The sequence below is a fragment of the Amphiura filiformis genome, chromosome 18, assembly GCF_039555335.1.
Source record: "Amphiura filiformis chromosome 18, Afil_fr2py, whole genome shotgun sequence".
Taxonomy (NCBI): domain Eukaryota; kingdom Metazoa; phylum Echinodermata; class Ophiuroidea; order Amphilepidida; family Amphiuridae; genus Amphiura; species Amphiura filiformis.
In genome coordinates, this window is record NC_092645.1 from 5873981 (window position 1) to 5894135 (window position 20155).

A 20155-nucleotide genomic window follows, 5' to 3' on the forward strand; every position below is an offset into this window, starting at 1 on the left:
ACCGTTGTGCATTCACAACCTTATCAATCCATATGTTAATACTCTCTCCATTAATCTCAATCAACTGAAAACAAACAATTTGGCCAAGTTCAACTAAACAAACTTACCAATTCCCACTGCAAATTCCAATTAATATTAACCCTTGAAACTCCACAAAAACCAGTCCAAACATTCATTAACACCACATTCATTAAATCATCAACTCCTCCCAAAACACATTTTTCTACCCTGTCACGCTCCACTACACAAATCGCAATTGAAAAAACAATTCAATATCCATTAATTACTACACAACAATTTATCGAAACCTAATACCATGTACCCAAGCACTCACACTATTTCACTGAAAATGAAGTAAGCTCGTGGCCACGCATACAAATTCAAGTATCGTAGGAGGATAGCCTCCCTCACGATAAATTATATGTCCAGTGTAAGGTGGCACATGTCCTTTGTGTCACCCCAAACTAGCCCGTCAAGTATTAGGACTGTAACACCCTTGTAGGGAAATGCACTCACTGTGAATTTTGTTTTCAAACCATCTTATAGAAAGTAAATAAAAAATTTTCTCATAAAAGTTGTTATACACATTGTAAATATTCAATTATTTTCAACTTACCTATTTCAGTAATGGTATAACTGAAATAAGAGCTTTCTTAGATCTTCCATATGAACCAGTTGTGTATAAAAGGCACTCCTTAACAAATAAGTTCTTTCAAAACAGTGGAAGTAAAATTCAAGTCCAAATAAAGTATCCAGGGAAATGAACATGCAGGGTCGAATGCCCTTCTATTAGGGTAAAGTAGTGTTGGTGTTAGAAAGTATGATCTAATGATCTGATTCAAAATAATAATAATATTTGGTTTAAAAAAAAAAAAATTTAACTACATTTGTGTTTTTAAAAACACCAATAATAATTGGTGCTTTTACATTTTACATTAATATCAAACATGGTTAAAGATTATAGGCATCACAAACAGAGCATGCAAATGGACAAGGCCTACATGAATTCATTGTTTTCTTTTCTCTTAACTTTTGTTTGTTTACAAAGTTGGAAAAAATAGTTAAAATACCACTAAAGTAAGCCTTTAAACCTTAATAATTGAAACTTTTCAAGAGGTCAGTCAAGGACAAGAAGGGCCCATAAATTTTCATTATTGGAGACAGTTTTCTTGTTCATTCATAACTGATTTAATGCACATAAAAATTCCTTTAAAAAAGGAAATGGGCTTACCAAAGAAAGGGTGCATGATGTACATTTGTGTAGGGTATTGTAAATATTTGACATAAGTAAATTAGTGAACTGGGATAAACAAGCAAGCACGTGTAATATTTTACGATTTGAAGAGGTGAGATTAAAACACATTTAAAAAAAGTCATGAGTACTTGGATCCTGATTCTTCCAGTCTGTTTCCATGACCACAACGCATCCAATCTTTTCTCTGGACCAGACGCATCCCTTTTTAAAGGGATTTTTATTATCACATGCATGGATAATAAATAATATACACTTGTGTTGTAACTTCCTTCAAAATAATGGTATGGTCCAAAAGTGCAGAAGGTCAAACCAGAGAAGACACAATGGTCAAACCAGGGACCCTATTATACATGTATGGCCCTTGGTCAAACCCACACACTGTATGCCAACTTAGGTTGGATCAACTTATTGTTAGTTTGTTACAAACAACAATTGGTGATACTAAAGACTGTAAATATTTCACTTGTTTGGTCATCTTGTTGCTGCGAACACAATTTATGCTTTCCACCATGGCTTCCATACTACAATTTATATGTGTTCTTCTTATGTATCAAGTGTTTTGTCCTGTGTATATCCAGCTCACTAATGGAAAACCAACAGAACAGGTAAACTCATGCTATCCACAAGGAAGTATCGCTTGTAAAATGTGGAATTCTACCAATATGGATTGTAGTGACAGAAAACTAGTCTGTGTTCCACCACTGCGAGATGCTGCTTCAATACAATCACTAGATCTGAATGGGAATCAACTGACTATTATCTCTGATGATGAATTTCACAGGCTTAAAAACTTGCAACATTTAGATCTGTCTACTAACAACATATATCAACATTGCATGATGGTGCATTTACTGGACTCCATGAACTATTAACATTGAATTTACGTTGGAACTCTATTTCCTATATACAAGCCAATATATTTAGCAGCCTTCACAAGTTGCAACATTTGGATATTTCTAGAAACAATATCTCAACCATACATGGTGGTGCATTCACTGGACTTAATGAACTAGTAATTTTGGAGTTACGGTCAAGTTCTATTTCTTATATACAACCTAATGCACTAAGCAGCCTTCGTAAGTTACAAAATTTGGACCTTTATAACAACATAATTTCAAGATTGCCTGATGGAGCATTTTCTGGACTTCAAAATCTACTAAGTATGGATTTGGGTGGAATGGTATAACGTATGTAAGTAACAAAACCTTCAGCATGCTAAGCAAACTTACCCATTTGAACTTATTATATGGAAACTTACTTGGTCCTTTAGCTGGTTTCCCATTTCAAGACCTCGTCTCACTGCACACACTTGAACTGAGTTTCAACAATCTATCAAGTCTTGGATCTACATCACTTTCAGGATTAGAAAACTTACAAATTCTATATCTGTTATTTGATGATGGGTCTGACAACATCACCAGTCCTGCTCTAGCTCCATTGTCATCATTACGTGAACTGTACATTCCAAAGTATTGGAATAATCTACATGAATGTGATAGCATTGAGAAGCTGCTTACTGGATTACATAACCTACAACACCTTGAAATCGTCATTGGTGGATCCTGCCCTGATCTCATCTTGTGCTCATCATATGAAGAGAATTCCCATCTCTTGGATGCAAATCATAAATGTAGCAGAGTAATTCCTTGAAATATCTAACATTGGATATGTCATACACCACAACTGGTCTTCAAGCTTTCAAGGAACTCTATAATCTCACTAGTCTGGAACTTGCACAGGGGGGAGAATTTGATGCAGTAATAGAGTCTTTGAACATGCTAGATTCATCACCTCTTACAGAGTTAACTCTATCTGTGTTGTCAGAAGAAGTCCATCTTAATTCAACAACATTTCAATCATGGGGAAAATGGAAGGCATCATTACAGGTATTAACATTCAAATCATATGTTAATGTTGATACAACAATAACTATTGAAGGTGCACCTTTTGAATGGTTTAGTGAATTACAAGTTTTAGATATTACATGTGAATATCTCACATTGTCTGAGAATGCCTTTGAAGGTTTAAGAAGTTTGAATGAATTAAAATTGTCTGCCATTATGAATATGTTTCCCCCACTGTATTGCATACATTTAGTAGCTATAATTCTTTAACCATGTTAGATTTATCATACAATTATTTGAGTGATTTTGTATCTTTATGGGAGCAACTGTGTAACATTTCTTCACTTACACATGTATACATGTCAGGCAATCAGTTCAGTGCTTTTATAGACCCTTGGCCATGTTCAACGCCAAATTTAGAAGTACTAAACACAGCAAATCAAAATAATTTTGGGAGTTTTGTTTTTACGGTATATCTAGAAGAATTATGTCAGTCTGCGGCTCAAATGAAATCACTTGATTTAAGTGCATCTACAGTGTACAATTATCATAAAATTACATGTCCTCATCTTGTGTCTTTAATTCTTACGGAGTGCACCATCATAGATCCACTTGATGAGATGCACTTACCTGTATTAGAAAGCTTATACCTGGGTAGTATCGATACAAGAAATGATATAGCCACGATAATACAGAACTTAAACACACCTCAACTACAATACCTTGATTTGAGTAACAACAAGATTACAGTAATAAGCACGAAACTTGCTAATTTTTTTAGTAACCTAACATACCTGGATCTAAGTGGAAACAAATTTACATCAGTAAGCAACTTAGAGCAATTGGGCAACATCAGAACATTGATTCTCCATGACAATGCAATTACAATAGTCTCAAAAGCAATGCTATCCCAATCCAATCACCCTCACATGACTAAACTAGATTTAATGAATAATCAACTTCAATGTGATTGCAATGTGGAAGCACTAAGAAATTGGCTTCTTACAGACAACATAGTCTTTCTTCAACAGGATTCATATGGTGCAGGTAATTATCAATGTCATTTTCCAAAATCAAAACAGAATTTTAGCATAACAGAGGTTAATCTAGATGAATGTGAAACATCACACTTGTTACAACACATTTCTATTGGCATTACATGTGCTACAGCTGCTTTAGTGGTAGTTGTTGTGGTAGCCATCCGATATCGCTGGCACATTAAGTACAGATTATTCTTGCTTGTGAACAGAAGAAACCAACAACACTTTCTTGTCAATGATGATGACGATGACCGCATTGATGATGATGAGAATGGTGTCCCACGGTATGATGCGTATGTCCCCTACCATATAACGGATGAGGATTGGGTAGATGGAGAACTTCTGGCCAATATTGAGGAAGGTGAAGAACCATTCAGACTTTGTCTTAAGACCAGAGATATACGCGGTGGGAGACCAATTTTTGGTGAACTGTCTCTTCATATAATGAGAAGCCGCAAAATTCTTGTAATACTATCACCGCGATTTGTTGAAGACAACTGGTGTTATTTTGAATTAAACATGGCGCATCATCGTGTCCTGGAAGAGGGTCGCAATGTGATGATTCTTATCCTCCTGGAGGAGATTCCAGATAACAAAATGACTCTGTTGCTGAGACAATTATTCTGTAGAGTGCAGTTGCTAAAATGGCCAGGCGATGGACATGGGCAGTATATATTTTGGAGACGCCTTCGAGAGGAGCTTAAGAGGCCTGTGCCATTAGATCGCAGATTTGATATCTAACTGTAATTTATGTAAATAAAATGTGAAGAGTATTACAGTTTTGTGAGTTGAGAATGCCCCACCCCTTTCAAGAGTCAGGACTCTGCCATGTTTGCTTGCAACTCATGGAGGACAACATAGGGTAGATTCATTATATTGAAATGTGCTCGGCAAATTTGGATTGATAGTGCATGTTTGTTTGCCTTTTGTGTGTTATGTGTTGTGCTGATAACACACAATGAGCGCAACATATGCAAACCTTTGTAGCCCTCAAGCTTAAAGGTACTAATTACCACCCTTCGGCCAAAAAAATATTGTTGACAAGATTGGAGCATTTTCACATTTTTTACACATGTGTGACCTTTTGTGACCTCTAGAGGTCACTAGGGGTCAAATCTGAAATCCCTCCACATCTTAAAACTAGAATTACGCGGGTCGTAATTCAGGTGGCCCCAAGAAGGTATGACCCCCCCCTCTCGAGTGGTGTCAAATGAGAGAAAAAAGTAAAAAAATAGTAAAATAATTTTCCCAATGGTGGAGGCACTCCTCATAAGACTTGGGTCAATATTCATATTTTTGGTCCTTTTCATGTCTCAAAATGCCAAGAAGGTATGAAATAAAAAAAATAATTTCCCCACCTGAGGACAACACTCATAATAAAGTCTGCACAAAAAGTAACTCAGCTGTTATAAATACGCCTATAGATTCAGAACTAATAATTGTTTTCACAATATTTCAACATAGAGAAGGATGATTTATTTACACGCATTTTGATACCCCATTCGTCAAATGTCATTCAATATTAACAACACAGTAGTTCTTTTACAGAAAAATACCCGAATTTAAAAGTTGCAGTTTACAGCGATCAATGGTTATAATGCCAGCACTGTAAACACGTAAAGCCCGTCATTATCTTCGCGCTTACTTCAAATCAATACAAATAACTGCAACTTTTAAATTGGGGTATTTTTTCTTTCAAAACACTGCTGTATTGTCTATATTGAACAAAATTGACAATTGGGGTATCAAAATGCTGAAATAAATCATCCTTCTTTTTATGTTGAAATATTGTGAAAACAATTATTAGTTCTGAATCTATAGGCATATTCATAACAGCTGAGTTACTTTTTGTGCAGACATTAGTTTAGCAGCTAAGCTCCAATTTAGTACTATTGTACACAGGAGTAAAAATGTGAAAATGCTCCAATCTTGTTGACCAACAGATACACCAAATTATTCGTCTGATCACAAGGATTTCAAAATGTATAGTTTGTGCTATCTACGACCTATCGTTACAGAGTTATTCTGCAAAACCACATTTCTGGATAAAAACAGCACATTTTTGGTTGTATGGGGTAAAATTTCAACTTGCTCGATTTTGTCAAATTTGGTGGCAAATTGTTTGTCTTGACAAGTTGACATACGAATCAAGAAACAGTATAGTACTTACCATCTAAAATGTACTTGTTACTTGTTATTTTTCAATGGAAGTCAACGATCAACAGGGCCCTATGGCCAGCCAATGGCATTTGACATGTTTAACCTCTCTCAGTAGGTTCACACAGTAGATATGCAAAACTATTCTTTTTTTGATTCGTGTCAGCTAAACGGACAGTTTGCCACCATTTTTGTCAAAATTGGAGCAAGTTGAAATTTTTACCCCTGTACGACAAAAAAAGTTTTTGTAGAATAACTCTGTAACTATAGGTGGTAGATAGCACAAACTATCGCTTTTGAAATCCTTGTGATCAGGCTTAATAATTTGGTGTATTTGTTAACAAGATTGGAGCATTTTCACATTTTTACCCCTTTGTGACCTTTTGTGACCTCTAGAGGTCACTATGGGTCAAATCTGAAATGGCTCCACATCTTAAAATAAACTCTGGGCCATGTACTTCATGTGTGGACACTCTCATGCTTTTATCACACAAGTGCACAATGATTCAGATTAGCAGCTGTACTATAAGACCCGGGTCAATATTCATATTTTGAGTCCTTTCCATCATGAAATGCTATGGTGCGTGTGGTAACCACTCTATTTATTCAGATTTCCTTTTACAAATTAAGCGTACTGCTAGCTGTCCAGCGCATATTATTTTGCACAAGGTCCAATGCATTGCTTATAACTCCAGAAGGGTATGTCACAGATAGGTAAAAGTATACATTTTCTGGATCGCCATGACAAGAGGAATCATTTGGGGAACTTTACAACAGCATTTGAGCAATTTGAATTTTGACATCTGTGTGAACTTTGACCTGCCATATCTCAAAATGCTCAATGCTGACAGAGTTCCAGTAAACGTATTTTTGAAGTTGGTGATCTTGAGAAGCAATATCCATCAAAAACAAAACTATAGACACCAAAACAAGCTTCTGTGGCATAATTGAGTTTGGCAGCTGGACTAATGGTCCAAAGTTTATTGTCCCCACACATATTATGTGGGGCTTATGTTATCATCCAGATGGTTGCCTGTCTGGTTGTTTGTTTGGCTGCCTGGCTGCCTGCCTGTCCGGGCAGAAGCAAATTCATTAATCCACTCTACCGCTTAAACGCAATAACTGATCAACTGCAAACTTGGTACAGTGATTGGATATGGTGGCCTGATGTGCTGTATAGTTTTGGGTCACGTTATTTGCATATTTATGAATATTAATGAGCTTATTTGCATATTTTGCCTACATTTTCATTAATCCACTCTGCAGCTTAAACACAATAACCCATCAATTTCAAACTTGATAGTGATTGGATATGGTGGCCTGAAATGCTGTATAGTTTTGTGTTGTGTTATTTGCATATTTATGAATATTAATGAGCATATTTGCATATTTTGCCTACATTTTCATTAATCCACTCTGCAGTGTAAACACAATGACTGATCACCTTCATTATTATGTTTTGATTTGATTTATTTGATTTGATTTATTGATAATCCAGGCAAACATACATACAATAGCAGAAAAAAAGCCTTAAAACCATAAACACAAACACAATAGTCAACGGGGTCCCTGGCGGATTCCCTAATAGCGAACTAAATCACTTTGAAGTGGGTCTCCGATAACCCCGTTGACGAAAGATATTATATATAAAAAAAGCGTTAAAAATTAAACGCACACACAACACATTACTGATAAAGGTACATACAACTACGCGTTTTGCGCGAAAACGAAAAACAAACTAAAAACAATTTCACTGGAGACATCATTTGGCAAGGTGGACCATAACCTGGGAAATGCGACAAAGAGGGAATTATCCGATATGTTATGGTATCATGCTCAGCCATCCAATATTATATCAAACTTGGTACAGTGATTGGATATGGTGGCCTGATGTGCTGTATAGTTTTGTGTCTTGTTATTTGCGTATTTATGAATATTAATGAGCTTATTTGCATACATTTTCTTTAAATCACTCTGCAGCTTAAACACAATAATCGATCACCTTCAAACTTGGTATTGTGATAGTATACGGTGGCCTGATGTGCTGCATAATTTTATGTCATGTTATTTGCATATTTCTGAATATAAATGAACTTATTTGCATATTGCATATTATTTGTATTTTACAAACCTTTGTTATTTACACACCATTTCGAGATATGAAAAGGACCATATTGACCCAGGTCTTATAATGAGTGTCACCCCAGGTGGGGAAACATTTTATTTTATTCTTTACTTTGTTCTCTTTCATGTGACACCACTGGGGTCATACCTTCTTGGCATTTCAAGATATGTCCATGTAAAGGTTGCTGATTAAGTAAGGAAGTAAGTAAGTTAGTAATATATGCTGAGACCATTTCATGGTTCAGCTAAAAGATTTGATTATTATTTTAGCTTTGAAATTGCAAATTTTCTCGCTTCATCTTGAATGTTCCATTTTTCATCATAATATTTTTACTTTGGACTGGGATAACTATTTATGCGCATTTATTTGTGAAAAGATTTTCAAAAAAAAATCTGTGCCACTGGGAGCCATATGTGAGGATGGATGTGGTTATATTGGGTTTTTTTTGTGAGAAACCCTTACACATGTTTGAAGAAAATAATCCTACGTGCAAAAACTCACTATGTGAACTCATTTTAACCTAAAATAATGTTTTTTGAGGCACATGAGATTTAGGTGACCTACAAAACGTCAACATGGTAAAAATGTAGACTTACATAATTAATCAAATTTACTTCACAAATCCAAAAAGAAATTGTGGAAAATTATCACTTTTTTTTTTGCGCTCTCCATACCATAATTTGCCTCCAGAATGTGTTCCCTTATGACTGAGCGATATTGAATCCCTGCATGGTTACATAATTGGTATATATAAGGCCCAAAAAAAAGGTTTGTCTCAAAGCTCGCTCGCACATTTGTAAAATCGTGAGATTTGGAAAAAAAATTTTTATTTCAAAATTTTTTTAGTTTTTTTTTTAATAGTTTTTCCAGAAAAATTCGGCAAAATGAGATTTTTTTCTTCAAATACCATGAAAAAAGTCGGGAATAAAAAAAAAAAATAATAAAAAAAAAATCGCATTTTGCATTTGTTTTCAAACCACTCGTGAGCTTTGAGACAAACCATTATTTTTTTTTTTTTTTATGTATTTTTCATGTGCATATATTTGTGTGATCTCTTTTAAGGAAAACTATTTCTTTTGCATACTTTTTGTCTTTTTTTTTTTTTTTTAAAACACTTCTTGTTATGAAGTTGTACAATTTAAGTTGTAGGATTAATTTGTAAGTATTTAGTATATTGTATTCTCTGTAAAGCGCCTTGAGGTGTTTCGTAAGGCGCTATATAAATGCGGTTTTGTTGTTGTTGTTAATATGACTAAAATTTAAAATTAGTCTCACCTAGGAGCAAAAAGAAGTTGTCTCGCTGGTGTTTGCTTCAAAGAGGTGCTAAAAAAGAATTTTTATGACCTCAACTACCCCCCATCAGGGATGCAAGCTGACCTGAAGGAAAAAGCCTGAGAATTGTGCAAATCTGGGCCAAAAGCCTCCAACACGGGCTGAAAATAAAGAAAAGTGCGGGAATTTGGACTTCAAGAAAGCAGGAATTCCTGCAAAAGCAGGAAAACTTGCATCCCTGCCCCATTGATATCTAATGGTACATCCCTTAATTCATTTTGTCTGCAGGAAATAGGAAGTTTGTAAGTCCTCAGGGCAAAATATTCAGGTTTCTTTAAAGGACTGGTATAACGTTCTTTATAAGTTTAAGGGGGTACTACACCCCTCAATGAATTTGTGACTATTTTTGCATTTTTCTCAAAAACTAATAACACACTGGTAACAAAAGTTATGTATATTATAGGGCAAGGAATCCAATTACTGAACTGGAATTTCAGTGGCCCAAGACAAGCGGTTCGATGCTTATGATAGAAAATGAGGTACCGCTAGGATGTACCTCATTTCCTATCATATTTACTGAACCGCTTGTCTTGAGTCACTGAAATTTCAGTGTAGTAATTGGATTCCTTGCCCCAATAATATACATAACTTTTGTTACCAGTGTGTTATTAATTTGTGAGAAAAATGCAAAAATAGTCATAAATTTACCACAGGGGTGTAGTACCCCCTTAATGTATCATTTTAAAGTTGAAATTGGCCAAATAAAATAGTAGTACATAACATTTACCACACAAGATGCACTGACTGTATTAATGAATTAATTTATCAGTTGCTTATCTTAAAATTGAACAGCAAACAAAGAAGACTTTTTTTTACACACTGTACCAACCAATAACTTTAAGATGCCTTTGATGAAAAGTTATTTAAATAAATATTGGGAGAGCAAGTTGGTGCAGCGGTTGTTCCCTAGCCTTGCACCACTGAGTCCCTGTTTCAAGCCCTGGCCGTGCCCAAGGACTGAATGTGCACTTGGTTTATCCCGATCCATGGTCGCTCTCGCAGGTTTTCACAACAATCTCCGGTTTCCTCCTGCTTCAATATAGCAATACAATACTCTCAATACCAAGACAGCAACCATTTTTTTACCATGTAAACTTTGTAACTTTGCCTTCCAGAGATTCCGCTAAATTTATAAACTATGTATGATTTATAATGCTGTTTGCGCAGAAAACTTTGGTTAAATGATCTAGGACTACTAGGCTCAACACCTGGATTCTTATAAGAAATAAAGGGAAATGCATTACCCTTTACACGCAAATAATGTGTCCGAGGCAGTAAAAACGTAAATAATTATTTAAACATTTTTACTGCCGAGGACACATTATTTGCATGTAAAAGATAATGCTGCACCCTTTATTTCTATTCTATTACCAAGAAATAGTGCGATTTAAAGAGAAAATATCACATTTTCTTGCCCAAATATTTCAAGTTGTTTACCTCAAGGTGGAGCGCCTATGCGTAGCCAAAGCGTAAGCGATAGCGAGTATTGCAGAACGTGTAACTAAGTGTAACGCTTTGCGTAGAGTGCGTAACGACGCTAATATACTGCATCACGCTTTGCTGTGCGCTATGATGCGAGAAGAACATAAAGTTCGTTGCCCTGGCCACTTTATTGCTAATTAATGGTCTTTCATGTGACACGTTTCAACAAATCACAGTGCGCGATTTTGAATAATGGGTCGTGGGGGTAATAGAATAGTACATATATTATACTGGGTATAATATTGACTATCATCAAAAATGTTACTTTTGATGGTTTAAATGTATGCAAAGCTTAGTAAAAGTAAAACATATTTAGGATAAATACCAAGTTTCCTGTTTTAACGGTAAAAATACGTTGAATATTAAAGAAAATCATTGAAAAAATGCATATGCCTACAAACTACACATTTACATGTATATTATTATCTTATGTATATATACTCAACATGTATTGACAGTGCAATAGGACTGGCATAGCACTGGAGTAATGCATAAACATTACAAAATGATTGAAATACACTGCAATGAGTCAAGAAAGAGTAGATTTATTTTGTTTATTAATACCAGTAGGCCATCACCGGAACTTTGTCCTTTTTGAGGACTCTTCTGGTTAATAGGTAAGTAACACCTCCTTGTGAATAAACTCATTAAGTTTTTAACACATTCATGGATAATATACACTGGCGTTGTAACTTCCCTCAAAATAATGGTATGGTCCAAAATCATGAAATCTGGTCATCCGCCAAAATTGTGTCATCCGAAAAAAAATATTATTCAAAATTTAGAATTTTAATTTTCTTAAGTTAAATTAGAACTTTGCATATATAAAAACACATTAAAAAAAATCAACCATGAATGATCCTAGCAATTAGCTCTAGGTCAAGTAACACTCAAAAAGCGAAAATAGCAATTATTTTTGCTGAACCATGAAATGGTATCAGCCTATATGAGTGTATCTTACTTTTTAATTCCTTACTTACAGACTGACTAACCATTTGGTCTAAAATGGGCATATCTCAAAATGCCACTAAGGTATAACCCCGCAAGTAGTGTCAAATGAAAGAGAAAAAAATTAAGAATATAATAAAATATTTTCTCACCCAGGGTGGCACTCATAATAAGCTCTGGGTCAATTTTCATATGGGTCCTTTTTATATCTGAAAATACCAAGAAGGTATGTACCCCCGAGTGGTGTCAAATGAAAGAGAACAAAGTAAAGAATATAATAAAAATAATTTCCCCGCTGGGGGTCACACTCCTCATAAGACTCGGGTCAATATTCCTATTTTGGGTCCTTTTCTTCATATCTCGAAATGCCAAGAAGGTGTGACCCCCTGAAAATACTTGGGTCAATATTCCTATTTTGGGTCCTTTTCATATATCCCAAGAAGATATGAACCCCCGGGTGACAAATGGTATACCACAATATACTGCCGAAGCCCCATGGTTCAGCTTTGGTGCGGTAACCGCTCTAGGTGTTGTTTTTTTATAGAGTATGGGCATCCAACGGATAACCTGCAGTGAATTTCTGGTCATGCGCCAGCAAATCTGGGCTTCAGGATGTCCGGATGACAACTTAATTTGCACACTGTCCAAAAGTGCAAAAGGTCAAACCAGAGAAGACACAATGGTCAAACCAGGGACCATATTTCATGGTCCCTGGTCAAACCCAAACACTGTATGCCAACTTGGGTTGGATCGAGTTATAGTTAGTTTTGATACAATCAACAATTGGTGATACTAAAGACTGAAAGTATTTCACTTGGTTTGGTCATCTTGTTGCCGGGAACACAATTTATGTTTTTCACCATGGCTTCCATACTACAATTTATATGTGTTTTTCTTATGTATCAAGTGTTTTGTCCTGTGTATATCCAGCTCACTAATGGCAAATCAACGGAACAGGGAAACTCATGTTATCCACAAGGAAGTATCGCTTGTAAAATGTGGAATTCTACCAATATGGATTGTAGTTTCAGGAACCTAGTTTGCATTCCACCACTGCGACATGCTACTTCAATACAATTCCTAGATCTGCATCGGAATCTACTTAGTATTATCTCTGATGACGCATTTCACCGACTTAAAAAGTTGCAACATTTAGATCTTTCTGATAATGGCATATCAACATTGCATGGCGGTGCATTTACTGGACTCCGGGAACTAGTAACATTGGATTTAAATTCCAACTATATTTCCTATATACAAGCTAATGTATTTAGCAGCCTTCACAAGTTGCAATATTTGGATATTTCTTGGAACAATATCTCAGCCTTACATGATGGTGCATTCACTGGACTAGATGAACTAGTAACTTTGGATTTGCAGTCAAATTATATTTCTTATATACAAGCTCTAAGCAGCCTTCGTAATTTGCACAAGTTAGACCTTTATAACAACTTGATTTCAAGATTGCCTGATCGAGCATTTGCTGAACTTCAAAATCTACTACATATGGATTTGAGTGCCAATGGTTTAACCTTTGTAAGTAACGAAACCTTCAGCATGCTAAGCAAACTTACCCATTTGGATTTAACTGAAAATACACTTGGCCCTCTTGCTGGTTTCCCATTTCAAGATCTTGTCTCACTGCACACACTTAAACTTTGTTTTAACAATCTATCAAGTCTTGGTTCTACATCACTTACAGGGCTAGAAAACTTACAAATTCTATGGCTGAAACTTGATGATGGGTCTGGCAACATTACTGGCCCTGCTCTAGCTCCACTGTCATCATTACGTAAACTGTACATTGATAAATATAGCCCTACAATATATGACTGTGATAGCATTGAGAAGCTGCTTACTGGATTACATAAACTACAACATCTTGAAATAGACATTGGTGCATCATGTCCTGATCTTATGTTGTGCTCATCATATGAAGAGAATCCCCATCACTTGGATGCGATTAGTCATAAATGTAGCAGAGTGATTCCCTTGAAATATCTGGACTTTTATATGAAATCCTCTACAACTGGTCTTCAAGCATTCAAGGAACTCTATAAACTCACTAGTCTGGAACTTACACAGGGAGAATTTGATGCAGAAATAGACTCTTTGAACATGCTAGATTCATCTCCTCTTGAAAATCTAACTCTAAATGTGTTCTCAGACGAAGTCCATCTAAATTCAACAACATTTGCATCATGGGGAAATTGGAAGGCATCATTACAGGTACTAACATTAATATTATATAGGAATTTTGCAACAATAAGTGTTGAAGGTACTCCTTTTGAATGGTTTGGTGAATTGAAAGTTTTAGATATCACATGCAGATATCTCACATTGTCTGTGAACGCTTTTGAAGGCTTAATAAGTTTGAATGAATTAAAATTGTCACGATCCAATACTATGTTTCCACCTATGGTAATGAATATATTTAGTATCTATAATTCTTTAACCATGTTAGATTTGTCATACAATCAATTGAGCGGTCACCATGAGTTTGTATCTTTATGGGGGCAACTGTGTAACATTTCCTCACTTACAAATGTAAACATATACAAGGCAATCGGTTCAGTGCCTATTTAACTTTTTGGCCATGTTCTCCACCAAATTTAGAAGTCCTAAACACTGCAGATCAAGAACGTAACTACTTTGGTTTTGAAGTAAATCTAGGAAGCTTGTGTCAGTTTGCAACTCAGATGAAATCACTTGATTTAAGTACATCTGATGTGTACTGGAAAAACATTACCTGTCCTCATCTTCAGTCTTTAATTCTTACCGAGTGCACCATCCAATTAAATGCTGAGATGCATTTACCTGTATTACATCACCTATACCTGGATAGTCTCGATAGTACATCATTTCATTTTCAGGACATAGCCATGATAATACAGTTCTTTAAATCACCTCAACTACAATACCTTGATTTAAGTAACAATGAGATTTCAGAAATGGGTAATAATCTTGCTCAATTTTTTAGTAACCTAACATACTTGGATCTAAGTCACAACAAACTTACGTCAATAAGCAACTTAAAGCACTTGGTCAACATCAGAACATTGATTCTTCATGGCAATGCCATTACAATAGTCTCCAACGCAATCTTATCTAGTCTATCTCGCCACCCTTACAAGACCATATTGGATCTAAGGAATAACCAACTTGTATGTGATTGCAGTGTGGAAGCATTTAGAACTTGGGTTCTTACAGACAACATGGTTCTTCTTCAACATGGTGATTATCAATGTTATTTACAAGGATCAAAACAGAATATTAGCATAACAGAGGTTAACCTAGATGACTGTAAATCATACTTGATACAACACATTTCTATTGGCATTACTTTTACTATAGCTGCATTAGTAGTAGTTGTTGTGGTAGCTGTACGGTATCGCTGGCACATTAAGTACAGATTCTTCTTGCTTGTCAACAGAAGAAACCAACAACACTTTCTTGTCAATGATGATGACCGTATTGATGATGATGAGGATGGCATCCCCCGGTATGATGCGTATGTCCCCTACCATATAGAGGATGAGGACTGGGTAGATGAAGAACTTCTAGCCAATATTGAGAAAGGTGAAGAACGATTCAGACTTTGTCTTAAGACCAGAGACATACGAGCTGGGAGACCAATTTTTGGTGAACTGTCTCTTCATATAATGCTTGAAGCCATAAAATTCTTGTTATACTCTACTTGCCGATTTGTTGAAGACAACTGGTGTTATTTTGAATTAAACATGGCGCATCATCGAGTCATGGAAGAGGGCCGCAATGTGATGATTCTTATTCTCCTGGAGGAGATTCCAGATAACAAAATGACTCTGTTGCTGAGACAATTATTCTGTAGAGTGCAGTTGCTAAAATGGCCAGACGATGAACATGGGCAGTATATATTTTGGAGACGCCTTCGAGAGGAGCTTAAGAGGCCTGTGCCATTAGATCGCAGATTTGATATCTAAATGTAATTTATGTACATACATGTAAAATGTGAAGAGTATTACAGTTTTGTGACTTGAGAATCAAAGAGATGCCCCACCCCTCCATGTTTGCTTGCAACTGAAGGAGGACAAAACAGGGTACTTGTGGATTAATTATTTTGAAATGTGCCCAGCAAATTTTGATTATAGTGCATGCTTGATCTGTGTGTTACATGTATCGTGCTGATAACGTGCACTAAGCACAACATATGTATGCAAACCTTAAGCATAAGGAATCATATAGCAATGTTTTTGCAATATTTTTTGTGGGACATGAGAACACATCAGACATATCGAATTGCATTCTGAATACGAGGAATGTCCTTCTGATATTCGCGATATAATACAAATGTTATGGCAAATTTTTAGAAATTGATATTTGTTTATTTTTGATATTTAACAGTCATCAAAGTAAACTTCATAAATCGAATGATATGTACTTAAAGTGTACATGTAGGTAGCTGGGAGGAAAAGCCGTCCATCATTTGATAATTTTGACCTTTTGTATTGAAGATACACAAAGTTTACTTTGAGGACTGATCAATGTCAAAAATATCAATTTTAATAATATTCATTTGCCATAAAAATTTGTATTATAAATAAATACTGTGCAAAAAGTTGCTATCGATCACTTAAAGCTTTCAATTATTGTTTATTGCCTTTTACCGATAATGCCGAATGTACACTATTTTAGACTCCGTAAGTGACGATCCGTTATGGCAGATTTACCATGTAAAGTTACACACAGTCCTATTCTGAGTCCCAACTCTTTAAGTTTAATCTCTTTGATGAGAATCAACTTTTGTAAATAATCATGACTAAGATGTACCCTTACCATAAATTCAGCCTAACTTGACATGAACATAATCTGAATGTATTGAAAGCTAACAGATTAACCTAAATCCTGAATTCTATCAACTTTTGTAAATAATCATGACTATAAGATGCAGTTGCTTGCCATTGTACAGTGTATTTGTTAGGTTATTGTTGATAATGTAATGTATTAATGTAGATATGCTCTAAGTACTCCACATTAACCTTCATTAAAGTTGAACCATTTGTATCTGAAATATTGTAAATAGTTTTGAAAATGTCTTATGTTATACTTCTAGTTGTAACCAGGCCTGAGAGAGTGTCTTTGAAAAAATATCTGTTTTTGGCGAACCGATGGTCTGGAACAGCTAAAAAAATCTGAAATCATTCAAACCATACATACTTTTGTACACAACAAGTGTAGAAAATAATCTGCAGGTTGAAAAAAAAAATATCTGAAAACAGATTAAAATCTGGTCTCTCACACCCCTGGTTGTAACACAAGTTAGTTCAAGTTCAATATCCCAAGGAAGTAATTGCAGTTAATCCAGGATATAATACCACTGTCACGGAAGTTAACCTTTCCCATTGTTTGTTCAATTTGATAACCTTTTCGCCAGTTACTAGGTAACAATACAGTATATAGCTGGAAATTTTCACGAGGTTTTTATGCTTTTCAAGTTAATTTAATTACAGAAATGCAAATTTTAAAAACCTGCAAAAATATTCTTGACATATAGCTTTTATTGTGTGGCTTTCACCATTCTCTGTATGCATAGTTTTTGATTGAGAGTTACGGAGTTAGCTGGATCAGGGTGGGTTTCCAGGATGATGGTACAGTGGCAGAGAAGATATTTTACCCTTCCCAGAATCCTTTGCAACATGACACATCCCCTCATTTCAACAAATGATGCTCCCATTACTTTGTACAGATTTCCTTTGTTTTCATTTTGAGAATAGACTGGCTGAACAAGGGTTACTAGTCAAGAAATAAACATATTTTGCAAGATCTGGATGTGCTCTGTTCACCAAGGTATATTTCGTCACTATCGACCAGTGTGGCACAACATAGCAAATCAGTAGAGAAATTGAAATGGAAGAAATGCATTATGGGAAGTGTAAGATATCTTCTCTGGTATAGTGGTCTGATTATAGAACAGATTAGAACCCAATGTGGTTGCAAGGACTTTAAATGGTTATGAATGCGAGGTTTAAGTGGTTGTGGTTTGGGTGTTTTTATTTACGGCCCCACATCCAAATTTCAGTGGAAATCTGAAAAAGTTACACATCTCTGGCTTATATATCCTAACAATGCAAAAGAAGTTGTAACTGGCCCCAGTTTTACGAACAAAATTGTGCACTTTTCAGAATTGTTGTCATGTAGTTGTGCATCTGCCAAACTCTAGGTGGTTTTTCTTTCCTTCTAGATTTCTTCAAATTTAGACAACCGATTTGTCTAAAAAGTAGTTATAGGCATAACTGCACATATGTACCCTCCAAGTTTACTGGTAAAAATATACAGAAATGATGGATGGCCATATGAAACCATAGTATGGCCTACAGACCACACAATAAATGGATTCCCAACAAGAGCCACTGATAAATATGTTGCCCTCAAATTCACATTATCTATACTTTGCTACTAGTAATACTATAGGAATTATATGAACAACCAACACATAATAACATAAATTACATTAAAGGCCTATTCAGTGATTTTCTCATTTGGAAAATTGTAAAAATCATAAAATTTTAGTTTTGTGCTACTTTGTTAGTATCATATAGATGTGCTAACTAGGCATGTTCATCGCCACTTTTTCAACATCTATATCGCTAGCAAAATTTATCGCGATAATCGATAATGGCGATAATGAGGGAAGCTTAAAAACATTTTATTTGACCAAGTTTCTGTTTTAAAAAAAAAGTGAAAATATTGTTAAATATTGTTAGTCAGTATCCGTAGCGCTATTGCTGGTATATGCCATTGTCGGGTTGGTCTCTCTCGGTATCGTCATCTGCCTGCTTTTCGTGGCCTGTCAAACTATTATCGCGATCGCGATAATGAAAATTTATCGCGGTAGACGATAATAACATTATCGTGAACATGCCTAGTGCTAACATAGCCTGCTAATGGTTAAGCCAAAAGCTGTGTATATTAAAGACAAAATAGGAGTTTTTCATGAAACTGTAATATCTCTCCTTATACAGAGAAATTAGACTATTTCACCTGGAAACAAAGGTGAAACAGTGCCAGTATTGATTGGTCACCCCAGGTTAAATAAGAAATAAATGAAAATAAATTAGCTACATGTATTTGAATGAAGCTTCAACTTTTGTAAATATAGCTATTCTCCTAGTTTTTTGCCAATGTTGCATATCAAAATTACTTTGTGATAGTTTCAATGAATATTTGTTCACTTTTAGCCAATTTATACAAAATTTCAATTTTTTACACTTTTGCTGAGATCACTGAATGGGTCTTTAATACATGTATACATGTTTATGCTTACCCATTCATATGTTCAACCACTGTCTGTATCAGGTAAAATCCATGATGGTCGTTAGCCTTGGATGCAATCAGTTTTTGGAAAACGCCCAATAGTGGTGTCTGCAAACAGAGATGAAAGTAAAAAAGTTTGTTTTTGGATGTTATGTTCTTAAGATCTATTTCAATTATCATGTTACATTATCTTGCTATAGAACTACAATCAAGGAAATTAATGTTGGCACACTCTGGCATACTAACTGTAAATCCCCCAGTGCTCCCCCAATTCAATGTTGATGAAAACACTTTTCCCACTGGACTCTCCAGTCTCCCCAACATTGATTGAGGGAGAATGATGAAGGGAAGGGAAAAGTTTGTAGTTCTATTTCTAATCAAACATACTAATTTCACTGAACTTCCAGAGTGGCAATGAAGAGTTCCAACATATTGTCAAAGTGTGCTTTCCCCCCCCCCCTTAATTGTAGTATAATTATTATACATTTAACTAGGATTATGTACATTTCATTACTGTGCTGTAAATATGTAGAATAATTACCAGTAGAATTTAGAGGGGACATATCAATGAAGGTTTTCAACAGAATATTAAGTTTCTTGTGTAACTTTCTTTTGATCAGTGTACTTTATTAAACAATTTATTCTGTTTGATTTATGTAATAATATCATGTACTTTTAA

General features: G+C 35.3%; 2 protein-coding genes across 2 annotated transcripts in view; one reads left to right on the forward strand and one right to left on the reverse strand.

Annotated features, from left to right (window-relative positions):
* The window catches only part of LOC140139793 (exportin-2-like), an 80089-nt gene that overhangs the window by 21158 nt on the left and 38776 nt on the right, over positions 1-20155 (reverse strand). Inside the window, exon 20 of the mRNA XM_072161505.1 lies at positions 19487-19584. Coding sequence (XP_072017606.1) covers positions 19487-19584 — 98 coding nt within the window. The remainder of the gene's footprint in view (positions 1-19486; positions 19585-20155) is intronic.
* Positions 14719-16145, forward strand: LOC140139569 (toll-like receptor 4). The gene has a single exon (XM_072161274.1). The coding sequence runs from the start codon at positions 14883-14885 to the stop codon at positions 16143-16145; it is 1263 nt and encodes a 420-aa protein (XP_072017375.1). The 5' UTR covers positions 14719-14882.

Excerpts from the sequence above, each read along its gene's own strand:
- LOC140139569 (XM_072161274.1), top strand. The coding sequence starts at position 14,883 with ATGAAATCACTTGATTTAAGTACATCTGATGTGTACTGGAAAAACATT.